Raw genomic sequence first — 12,480 nt, 5'->3', positions numbered from 1 at the left:
TTTTAAGTAACCTTGTGGAAAATACCCTTGCATAACAACTTTCAGTGTACATCACTTTTTTTTTTCATTAGGCTAAATGAATTAACCTGATGTTATAAACATTTGCGTGGGTTTTGCTAAATTACTGAGCAGCCCTCCACACAGGGTGTAACAATTACACTTCTAGAAGCCGGCTTACTCCTTCCTGTTCCTTAACTACTACCGGGACTTTGTAAGTGAAAAGCACCCTCCCCGTTGTTTCTATTTACATTAAGGATGTAAATTTAAAAGCAAATAAAAAAAGAGTTGATAAAAACAATTTGCCATGTGTATCAGTCATTTGTATTTCCTCTTTGATAAACACATAGCTCAAGATTTTGCCAGCTTTTCCACAGGGGCATTTATTTTATTTTCTCACTGGTTTGAAAGCATTCTGTAACCACAAAAGAAAATACCTTCTCATTTATGTTCAACAATATTCTTCTCAGTTTAATCCTTACTTTAAGGATTTCTTTTGTTTCTGTTGATTACTGACGCCACTATTTTAAAATTCGGAGACATCATTCTTTTCTTTTTTAGAACAATGAATAAAAAAGTCTTCCCTGTATTTAGGACAGATGTTCCCCTACATTTTATGCTAGTTCTTTCCTTTCACAATTTTTCACTTTTAATTCTGAATACATCTGGATTTATTTTGATATTTGGTGTGAATTAAGAATCATTTTAAATTAATTTATTTTTATTTGTGTATTTAATCATGTTCTCACTATTATCTACTGAATATTTCACTTTTTGCTCTCTGATTTGAAATTCTTCCTCTATTAGATCAAAGTCCAATGTGTACTTGCTTTTTTCCTTGGACTTCCTATTTAGGTCTAGCTTTATAATAAAATTTTCTGGTTATATGATAAAATGTATTTCATTCTTTAAATAAAAGGGAGGAGGCTTATCAGATAAATTAAAGAATTATTTCATCCAAAGGTTCAAGGTTAAGAATTATATTAAATATTTACATGTATTCCTGAAGAACTGATGCCTTTAGAATATGGAATCTGTGTATAGGGAAACAAGGATGTTTCCCCTAAGTAATCAACGTTGCTTTTAGGTCCCCTAATATAGAGTATTTGCAATTTTTTCCATTCTTTATGTCTTGCAAAAATACTTCTAATATTTATGGTTTTATTTGCTATTTTGAATGAGATCTTTTTTTGGAGTGTTTAAAATGGGAAATGGTTGGTTGAGAGTAAACTAGACTTGTAAATGTTTCATCACTGGCCACTTTTCAAATTCTATCACTTCTAATAATTTTTCAGGTCTCTTCTCTGTCAAACAAAAAACAAAAACAAAAACTTCTTATGGTCTCCTTTTCAATACATACAACTTCTTTAACCTTTCTTGTTTTCCTTATTTTAATTGATTGGCCCAAACAATGGTTAAAACAGAAACATTCAGAACAATGGTTGACAGAGGAAAAAAAAAAAAAACCAGTGAGGGCAGTATCTTTTTCTGGCACCTGACTTTAATGGGGAGTTTAATTCTGATGCTTGAAAATAACTGGATATTTTGCCTCTAGTGTCAAACTTACATACATACTCTTTAAATGAAATAAATCTTATTCAAATATAGCATGGAACCTAAATATGCCTAGAAATGACGTGTTGGGTGACCATCTGTATTTTCTCAGTTGTACCAACGTCCTTCCAGTGTGTCTAAGCTAGAAACCCTAAAGAAATTCTTGTTATCTCCTTCCTTCTCATCCCCACCATCTACTTGGCCTAAAGTTCTTTAGAGAGCTTTAAGTTTGTAAATCTCCTTTCTATTTTCACTGCCTGGATAGTATTTTAGTCCTTCAACATCTCCTGCTTGAAATACTTCAACTCAATTTATCAAAAGCCAGTGAGATTTCTTCCAATGGCACAAACCCAAGCATATAACCTCATGCTTTAAAAATAAAAATAAAGGTTTTTTACTCCTCAAAAGTAAAGATCAACTTTCCTCCCATGTCACTAGTGACCTTCAGACGTCATGATTTGGTCTCATTACAGAACAATATGTTTATCACTCTTAGTCAGAAACAAAAATGTGGTTTCACTTCCTAGAATCTGTACCTCTGCACTTTGCTGCTACCCAGACATTGTCTTTTTTGTCAGGTAATCTCCTATTCATTCTTTAAAATTTAGTTCGGATTTCCTCTTTGAAATACTCCCAAATACTTCCTGCCATTTATTTCTTCCATCCACTCAGCAGACATCTGTATTTTAACACTACTTATATTCTACTAACCTTACGTGTTTTTTTTCTTTCTCCTCTACAGAGTATATGCTTCTTAGGAAAATAATTATCTTTTGTATCTTTAACCCCTGAGTGAATGACCTTCAGAAAAGTATTTTTAAAGTTTATGTGAAATAAACATTAAGTTTACAAGCCGGGGCACCTGGCTGGCTTAGTCAGGTAAGCGTCCAACTTTGGCTCAGGTCATGATCTTCCGGTTCGTGGGTTCGAGCCCTGCATAGCTTGCATTGGGCTCTGCTGACAGCTCAGAGTCTGGAGCCTCTCGGTTTCCCTGTCTCCCTCTTTCTCTGCCCCTCTCCCTCTCACTTGTCTCTCCCTTGCTCTCACACATTGAAAGAAGAATTTAAAAAAAAGGTTTAGAAGCCACTCAAAATAGCATGCTTCAGGTGATCACTGATAAAGTTGCTTCTTAAACGTTAAGGTAAATCAAGTCCTTATTCATTTATGGAAAACCAATAGAAAGTAAGTTTTGCTTTACGCACGTAAAATATTTTGCAAAATGAATCATCAAGGCTTGAAAATTTATCATCAAATATTTTATCATCATTATTCCAGTTCTTGTTCTTGTGAAAATGGCAGATGCGCACATTAGCTCAGAAACTTTTAATACCTTTATGCAAAAGAATCCTTTGAAATTTTATTCGGACTGGTCAATTAAAATACTATAAAAATTTATACACAATTAATGTGTTACAAATGGGAACACATTTCATCTAATAGTTACTGAGCAATTACAATGTAATTAGTGAACAGGAACTAGTATAAATACACATTTATAACACAGGGACCACAATAATTCTGATTAAAATATCTGGTGATTAATAACAGAATGTTTAAATGCTATAAAAACTGATTAATCATCACACATAACTTTTTTTTTTTACAATCGAAGACAATTTCTTAATTTGTGTATGCACTGTTTTGCTTTATAACGCTTTTTGATAGACTTTCTCTTTGGCTCTGTATCTCAATTTATATCATTTTGGTACAGATACCTTTTACACTCACATAAGAAAAGCTTCATCAGCAACACACAGAAGAGTAAGGTGTAAATAAAAACTTACTCAATTCCATGATAATGACATACTGAGGCTTTTTCAAAAGGTAAACCCTGAAGTTTCCGAGGACTAAGTTCCGGTGTCAGAACAAAAGTCTTTTCCCTAAAACAAAAAGTTTTTCATTTGTATTTAAAGTTTATTTAGTGACAAAGAGAAAGTTCAAGAAGGTACCTAAAGGAAGAAATCTGACTTCCTTCTCCATAATTGAATCTTCTATGGGATAAAGTGTAAGTAACATCAGAAAGCTTAAGAAGGAAATCAAACAAAGTTAAGCCTTAAGTGGGTTTGTCACCTGCATTTTCTGTGCCTCAAGTTTTTGAAGTCATGATGTTCTTTATTATTTACTTCACAAAACTATTTTGAGAAATGGATAAATCAAGAATGAAAAATGATTTATAGTGGAAATTTGAGAAGCTGCATTATTTCTGAAGGATTTTTTTTCCTGGTGTAGTCACCTAATGTTTATGCATTTAGTTAAATTCTTTTTTGTGGATGAATAAAGTTAATTTGAAATTTTTGGTAACAAAGCATTTACTTCCTACTATAAGGGATCCAGATTTTTCTTTGCCTGGAAATGCAGTCATCTTGACACCTACTTTAAGAGTTAGCATCCTGTTAAATACCAGAGGATACAGAGACTGCTGACTTCAATTCTGCTTCTGAAGTAGTTTTTCAATCAGCAGGTAGGTGAGAACTAATCATATGGTGAGCTTACATAAAATATTCATGCTCAACCCCATCCACATGCAGACCTGCAGGGGTGTATCAAAATCTCAGGAAGAAAAAGGTCACTGCAATTAGGTTAAGCTCTTCTGATTATTCTGGTAGGTACCCACTCCCACCAACCCCTGCTTCTCTGCCTGAGCTGAGAGGCACTGTTCCAATGCTCAGGATCATGTTCCTGATGGAGAATAGGTTATATGGGAATGGGAGAACAATGCAGTGGTGGCCTTTACATAGTCAATAGAATGAAAACTTGGAAATGGCACATAGAAAGGCAAGCAGGTTGTACAGTACCATAAATACTTGTGCTCTCTCACATTTCCCCCACTATGGCTTTAGTAATAAAAACTGCCCGCTTGCCACTGAAAATTACCTAGGTTGCTATTAATAAGCATTTGAAATTATTACATTAAAATGTAAGGCATATGCTAAGTAATGAGCCCTAAAAACAGAATTATATTCTAACGCGTCCATTTAAAGTGTTCCACAAAAAGTAACACTAATTAGTAACACTAATTTAATGACCCCAGTATTTTGATGACTCATTAAACGAATGACTTCTTGATATAAAACAATTCAGGCACCTAGCATTTCACTTCTTCCCTTTACCCATGTGTCTCATTTCTTATTTCAACCCTCTTAGCAACTTTATGTGTTTTTCTTTAATTTTACTCAGAACTTGTTCTTTCCAAAAGAAATGTTTCAATAAATATGTATTTTGTCAGTGTTTAATATCTCTTTGGTATACACACAGGAGTCATGCCTATACTTTAACATTTCAACAGCTCCTTGCATACGCAGACATTTTAGTAAGAATCCACAGGTTCCTGATTCATTGTTATGAAAGCTCATGGTTCGACTTTAACATTAATAGAAGATATATTGGATAATGATGTCATTCTAACACCAAGGAACCATATCAGATTTTCCTAAGTAAACTGCCCACAAATTACCAAAAAAAAAAAAAAAAAAAAAAAAAAAAAAGTGTATCTCCACTACGAGTATATCCTCCATCAGTGCATTTAGAAAGACATTCTGTTCAAAAGAGCAAAATCTATATAATTCAGTTTTGGCAAATCCATTTGACTTTGTCAATTCACATTTAATGATCCGGAAGGACAATAATCCAATAGCTAAATAAATGAAAATGTGTATATAATTCTTCACTTTCTTGATTCCCATGAAAAAGATTATCAATCTCTCAAAGTTATGAGGAAGGAAAAATCACACAATTTTTACGTCACTAAGATCATTAAGTCATTAAGACCCAGAATTATTAAGATCCTCAAGTTTTCAAAGTTGTTCCTTTTCTCTCTCCCTCTCTCTCCCTCCCTGCCTCCCTCTCGTGAACATGCACATAAAGGCAATGAGCTCCGGGATTATTTGTGAAATATAACTACCTTGAAAGAAATGCCTTCCAAAATTTACCTTTAAAATCAATATTTGCCAAAACAAGTTTTGTAAAAGTGATTAAAGTGATCTATAATTTTTAAGGTCCTCTGGGAGGTTTTCAAAATAATGGATTAACATTAAAAAGAAATCGGGATGGTGAACAAATGATTCAAATCTCATGAGTAACCGATGTCACAATTTTACCTATTCATTAAGTCAACTTTAGCAACATCTAGTATTATATTAACTAGTAACTTAGTGGAAGTTGTCTTGGAAGTCAAATCAGTTATAAACTATTCATATAGACACTGAGTTCTTAGTAATATTACAGTTTCAAAAACATTTTTATTGTACTTTTCCATTCTCTTCAGTTGAAAGGCTGTGCTTTTTGCTAATATTGGGCATGACTGACAGTGTCATGACAGGTAATGGCAAAATCAAAACCAAAGAATAACACAGATAAAAGAATTAAAACTTTTTTACAAGTCAAATTATAATTCTTTCTAAATAAGCATTGTCCTTTGTATACAAAGTAGAAGCTACTGACTTCTACCGGGAGTAAACAGAGGTTGCTTTCTTGTTTTCCTTATATTCAATACCACAAAACAGTAGCACATTGGCTAAGGTAAAATGTGAGGAACACTGGGATCATCCTTGAGAATTTTGCCTAAGCAGCAGAGGGCATCAACTGACTAAAGAAATGAGATGCAATGTGCTTTACAAATGATTTTTAAGAAGTTAACTGGCAATTACAAGTTTATAACTTACCCTTTTTGAATCTGTAAAGGTTGAAGATCTCCAACTGGTAATCCATCTGAAGTAAAGAATTTCAGCAATTCCTTAGCATCCAATAAGGTGACTGAATCCCGTGGACCCTCTTTGTGGCCCAGCAACTGTTCAGATGAACGAGGTAATGAACCAGTTCTGAGAAATAGTGTTATGTAGATTAATTAAAAATGGATTAGAATTCACCGTAGTCAGGAAAAGGTGATGTGAGCAGAAACGAGAACAACAGACAAAGAAAACTACAGAATTATTATTTAGGAAAGAAAATAATGTAAAATCTTTGTGAATCATTTAGTATACAAGTATATTTTTAAAAACCCGTAGGTCACGGTGAAACTTGCAGTTACCACAGCAATAATGTTACTACTTAACTAATATAAACATAATTCTATTCTTTATAAGTGATGGCATGATTATTTAGGAGTGTGAAGTTATCAATTCTATAAAACTTAAATCTAAACTGTTTTGTACGTTCGGAAACCCCATAATCTCGTAAATTTTGACAGTAGGGACTAAATGTTCCAATTTTCTATGAATTTGAAAGATTACCTGAGGCACAACCATGAAATGAGACAGTAATCAGAAATCTCCCCAAGGTTTCTCTTAGCCATGATTATAACATTATGAATAAGCACTGAATCATTATTACAGTTGAAATATATACAAGAGTTTATACTTCTCAAACTACTTTACATACAATATGTTCTTAATCCTCACAAATTTCCTTAACAAAGACAGAATAGTTCTTCTCTCAAAATGAAGTTACCACCTGAAAATAAGTACTTTCTAAAGTGAAAGTCAGCATACCAAGCCCAGAAAACAATCATTATTACTAATTTTCAGATAAAGATACTAACACACATTGGTTTGCATTACAAGCCATAAGCCCAGGGTGACACAGCCATTTAAAATGACAGTCAGGGGGCGCCTGGGTGGCTCAGTCGGTTAAGCGTCCGACTTCGGCTCAGGTCATGATCTCGCGGTCCGTGAGTTCGAGCCCCGCGTCAGGCTCTGTGCTGACTGCTCAGAGCCTGGAGCCTGTTTCAGATTCTGTGTCTCCCTCTCTCTCTGCCCCTCCCCCGTTCATGCTCTGTCTCTCTCTGTCTCAAAAATAAATAAACGTTAAAAAAAATTAAAAACAAAATAAAATAAAATAAAATGACAGTCAGAACTAGAGTGACTCTGAATTAGGTACTATTTCTACTCTATCACTCTGCGAAGGACCCAAAAACTCACAGAAGTTTAAAAACTAGAAAAAGGAAAATACTGTAGTTTCAGAGAATGCTAACGGTTTTATCAAGCACTATCACAGATCATGCTACTGCTCTGTCACCAAAGTGCAAATCTTTCAATACCTGCACAGAAAATTAATTTCCTGACTTCATAGTAATTCACCTATTCCCTGATTATTTTATTACTCCAATCCAGCATTTTTAGTGGCGATTATATGATTAAAATGTTGACATTATGGTTTTAGACTCCTATTTCTATACATTAAAGATCAATAATCTACCAACAGTGCCCCTCTCCCCCTCCTATCCCCTTTATTTTTAAATTGAAAATATAAATCTAATAAAAAGAGTGGAACAAGAAAATACACAAATATTTTCTCTAAACTTCATTCCCTAGGAGGGCAGGAGCTACGTTATGAGCTTAATTTAATTTCTACATAGCTATTCTCTAACAGTGACTCACAAAGGTTTCTTAATGAATATAACTCCCAGTCATCTTACAGGCTAGATGCAATGAGGATGTGTATAATTTGCATTTACATAGAACCCTGGACACAAGGATATCAAAGCAAAATTTTAAATTTTTTTTAAGTTTTTTTTTGAGAGATAGAGCATGCGTGCATATGCACGCATGCACACACACACACACACACACACACACACATACATGAGCAAGGAAGGGGCAGAGAGAGAGAGGGAGAGAGAGAGAATCGCAAGCAGGCTCCATGCTGTCAGCACAGAGCCCTATGGGGAGCTCAGTACCCTGGACCACAAGGTCATGACCTGAGCCAAAATCAGGAGCCAAATTCTCAACCAAATGAACCGTTCAGGTGCCTCCCAAAGCAATTTAAAAGTCCAGTTTATGATAAATTACACCACCAAGATATAGCTAAAATATATACAGGATAGGACTTAGGTTAAAATAACTAAATAAATAAATTAAATAATAGCACTTTATTTTGTTCAGTGTTTTCAAGGTTACAAAGTATTTTTTCATACATTATCTCATTAAACACTGACAACTTTGAAGCAGAACTGGGATTGTTATTCTTATCTTAAAGATGAGGCAACAAAGTCACACAACAGGTGAGTTTGTCCAAAGCCAAATTCTTATGACTTCTGAATTTCACTACGGGATATTCCTTAATGATCCAGTTAAGCCTGTTTTAACAAAATACAAATCTGAATATCTGCAACATAACTTTTGTTCCTAATCAAGAATTCGATGATATCTCCCCATATGGTGATACACTCATAAGTATTTGAGCAATGACTTTGTAAATATCATCGTGAGATACTAAAAAGAGTTCACTGATGATAATGTATAGACTCATCATCACTGCTTGTAATTTAGTATACAGGTATGCCTTGAGTAGGAGAAAGGAGGTGAGGGCAGTGAAAGGAGACAGATACACCAATGCAGAATGAGGTATAAAAAGTACAATAAAACAAGTTTCATGAAGGAAGTAGTGATACAGTCCTTGGGTGCTTAATGAAGAAAGAGAACACTGAGTTGCAACATTTATGAACGACTTAAGAGAAAGGTGGTATTTGATCTAGATCTTGAATGACAAACAAGCTTCTAGTTCAAGATGATGGTGCATTAAACATACATGTTAACCTCCCCACTCAAAACAAATGGAAATCACAATGATGAAGTGCCAGTCACTAAATTCATAAGAAGGTTAAGAAACGAAAGGTGAAAAAATGGTGGGCCAAACAAAGGAATAAACTAGAGCAAGCATGTAAATGAGAGCTAGAGAGAAGTCTACAAAAAAACGTAGAATCTGTCTTCCTCCCATCCCACAAAGCCATGGTGAGACTACACTTGGGCTGAGTGGCAACGGGCAGAAATCAGGCAATGTATTTTAAGAACCCTACTAGAACAGTTGTTCAAGTATCACCCTCTCACACCTCCCTTTACCCTTGCAATTTTATCTCCAAGTGAAAAACAGAGAAACTGTTCTCTTCGAAGATCCAGAACTGTGTCTGTCCCAGTCTCAGTGTCAATGCCCCTAGAATAAAGCCCTGTTATTGCAGTGTTGAGTGAAGGACCAAGGCTGCCTCCCTTTTGGAACCCCCACAGGTGCCCTACAGTGAAGTCTACCAGGGATGCTCCACCCTGCATTTCCCCACTCCCAACATTCAGGTGACAGCAGGCAGGCAACAGGTCTACACTTAGAGAAAATAAACACCAACTACCTATATAAAGCAGCTTGGTACTCAATTTCAAGCTAGAAACAATCAAGGACCACCAGACAGGCACTGGAGGAAAGATACACATAAGAGAAAAACACCAGAGGAACAAACAGAACAGATCCAAAGGATAATGAGATATCCAAGGAACAGATATAACAAGTTAAAAGAAGATTCCAATTAACATCCTGTTAGTATCTCCTGAATTCTCATTATTAACAAAAGAAGAGGTTGCTAATGAAAAAAATGGGAGCTGAGAACAAAAAAGAATTATTAGGAATTTAAAACAGGGCTATCAAAAAAAAAACAACAACAACAACAAAAAAGATGAAAGCAAAGGTCAAGAAAGTATCCCAGATGTAAGAGTTCTAATAATACTGATCCCATCTTTGGCTCCATCTAGTTCATGCGACGACTTCTCTCGTGTTTCAAGCCTCTCAGAGGTTAACGTATGCCCTGACCAGAATGTGGAAAGGCTTGTTCTGATCTTCCCTAAAGTTGTTCAGACAACTAGTAGAGATAGCAGAGTTTCTTCCCCTCTCTCGACCTCTGGCACACAGATGGCTCCATGAGGTCTGCTAAATGTTAAACACTTTGACCTCTTACAATGACCTCTGCCTATCCCCTCACTCTACAAAATCTGTGGATTAAGGTCCAGACTTTGTGGAGAATAGCTAAGCACTGGATTGTCATCAGCCTGAAACCCTGTCAGTGAGTTACGCTGAACAAAACTGTGTAGAAGGTATGGAGTGGCTTGCTTTGTTTTTCCATCTCAAAGTGCCTTCTCAGTTTAGGCGATACTTTACTGTCTCTAGTCTACTTTCTAACACCCATATGGTCTGGGAAGGCATCCACTAAAATGTTAACTATGATTATGTACATCCAGAAGGTACAAGTAGAAGGTCAGGAAGAACAGTTACTTTCTCAACATTCTACTCTGTAAACACTCTACCTACTGCTTACAGGATGCATAGATTTCCTTCTTTTTTTTTTTTTTTTAATTTTTTAAACATTTTTATTCACTTTTTGAGAGACAGAGAGAGACAGAGGGTGTGAGCAGGGGAGAGAGGCAGAGAGAGAGAGAGAGACAGAATCCAAAGCAGGCTCTAGGCTCTGAGCTGTCAGCACAGAACCTGACGCAGGGCTTGAGCCCACAAACTGTGACATCATGACCTGAGTTGGTCAGATGTTTAACCGACTGAGCCACCCAGGTACCCCTGCATATATTTCCTTTTAATAAAACTAGAAACTACCTGTATTTCATAAACACTAAACTTAAGGATTAAGAAAAAAAATGTTATTTAAAAATACTGAGCTATTTAAATATTACCTCATTTTTTGTTTAGCTTTTTCAAAACTTTCCAAATTTTGAAGAACATGCCTTTCTGGCCATTCCAGGGGATTGGTTTCCATTAGACTTGAAGAACCAGGTTCCACTGAACTGATGTCTAAAGCAAAAGAAACATACATAAGTACTGAAAGTGATTAACATATTAAATTTTGTTATATAAAAATGCATACATGTAGATCCATCCATCCATCCATGTGCATGTGTACATGTATATATATAAAGCCATGTTGGATTAATTGTATAGTACTTATCTCAGGCATTCATTAAGGATATCTCTGATGGCCCAAGCAAAATGCCATTGAAAAGTTTTTGGGGGGCACCTGGGTGGCTCAGTCAGTTAAACGTACTACTTCAGCTCAGGTCATGATCTTACAGTTCATGAGTTCAAGCCCCGCATCCAGTTCTGTGCTGACAGCTCAGAGCCTGGAGCCTGTTTGCATTCTGTGTCTCCCTCTCTCTGTGCCTCCCCCCCCCCCCCCACTCACTTCCTGTTTGTCTCTCAAAAATAAAATAAACATTAAAAAAAAAGTTTTTTGGAAATGAAAAAAAAAAAAAAACCACTGTTAAGCTTTGCCTACTTTATTGTTTCCTCATAAGAAAAGTTATGCACTAGGGGGACCTGCGTGGCTCAGTCGGTTGACATCGACTCTTGGTTTCATCTCAGGTCATGATCTCACACATCCCTAGGTTTGACGTCAGGCTCTGCAATAGCACTGCAAAGCCTACTTGGGATTCTCTGTCTCCCTCTCACTGTGTCCTTTCCCCACTCATCCATGTCTCTGTCTCTTCCAAAATAAATAAACTTAAAAAAGAAAGAAAGAAAAAAGTTATGCCCTAGAATTCAGAAAACGAATTAGCACTATGAGGACTCCTGTGAATAAAAGCGTAACTTTGTTATTTTTTTGTGAAACTAAATGAAAAGGAGGCAACTGTATGGAGAATATACTGGATATACTATGTGATTTTCATTCCAGGAACAGGAATTAATAGCATTATTTGGAAAATTTCATATCTTGAAAAGAGATTATTTCATTCTCAAAAGTATAATATAGTAAATAACATATGATGTTCTCAGATAAAGGTTACCTTAGAAAGAACTCTCACTTATCCATTAATGTAAGATGCCTTAACATATACATCTTCAAGTAAATCGCTAACATTAAGTGTTATTTCACCGCTAGTAAAATATTTTATGTAAGAGTGTGCTTATCTTTCTAGTTACTATGTTACAATGAACCAACACAGAGATTGCTAAAACATCACAATTCTCATCAAAAACCTAAAGAGACAGCTTCCATTCAAATGATAAATTATTAGTACATCCAAACTATTTAACACTGGAAAAATTACTAACTGTACTACTTTTGGGATTCCAAAACTATCTTATTTTTAACATTTTTTTTGAACTATTACACACTGTTCTAATAAATTAACTGAAAATTAATGGACATCAGTTGTTTGACTAACCATC

The 12,480-nt window shown here is 35.4% G+C and overlaps 1 protein-coding gene across 3 annotated transcripts in view; it reads right to left on the bottom strand.

Moving 5' to 3' along the window:
- The window catches only part of MTBP (MDM2 binding protein), an 89,916-nt gene that overhangs the window by 11,046 nt on the left and 66,390 nt on the right, over positions 1 to 12,480 (bottom strand). For 2 of the 3 annotated variants that reach the window (XM_019459940.2, XM_019459938.2), the window contains exons 15-17: positions 10,989 to 11,106; positions 6,213 to 6,368; positions 3,336 to 3,431 (exon numbers count right to left, since the gene is read on the bottom strand). In XM_019459940.2, coding sequence (XP_019315485.2) covers positions 3,336 to 3,431; positions 6,213 to 6,368; positions 10,989 to 11,106 — 370 coding nt within the window. The remainder of the gene's footprint in view (positions 1 to 3,335; positions 3,432 to 6,212; positions 6,369 to 10,988; positions 11,107 to 12,480) is intronic. The other variant, XM_019459939.2, reaches the window with a different exon arrangement.

Source organism: Panthera pardus, unplaced genomic scaffold (assembly GCF_024362965.1).
Source record: "Panthera pardus isolate Hobbes unplaced genomic scaffold, ASM2436296v1 HiC_scaffold_7, whole genome shotgun sequence".
Taxonomy (NCBI): domain Eukaryota; kingdom Metazoa; phylum Chordata; class Mammalia; order Carnivora; family Felidae; genus Panthera; species Panthera pardus.
This window is presented reverse-complemented; position numbering and strand designations above follow the sequence as displayed.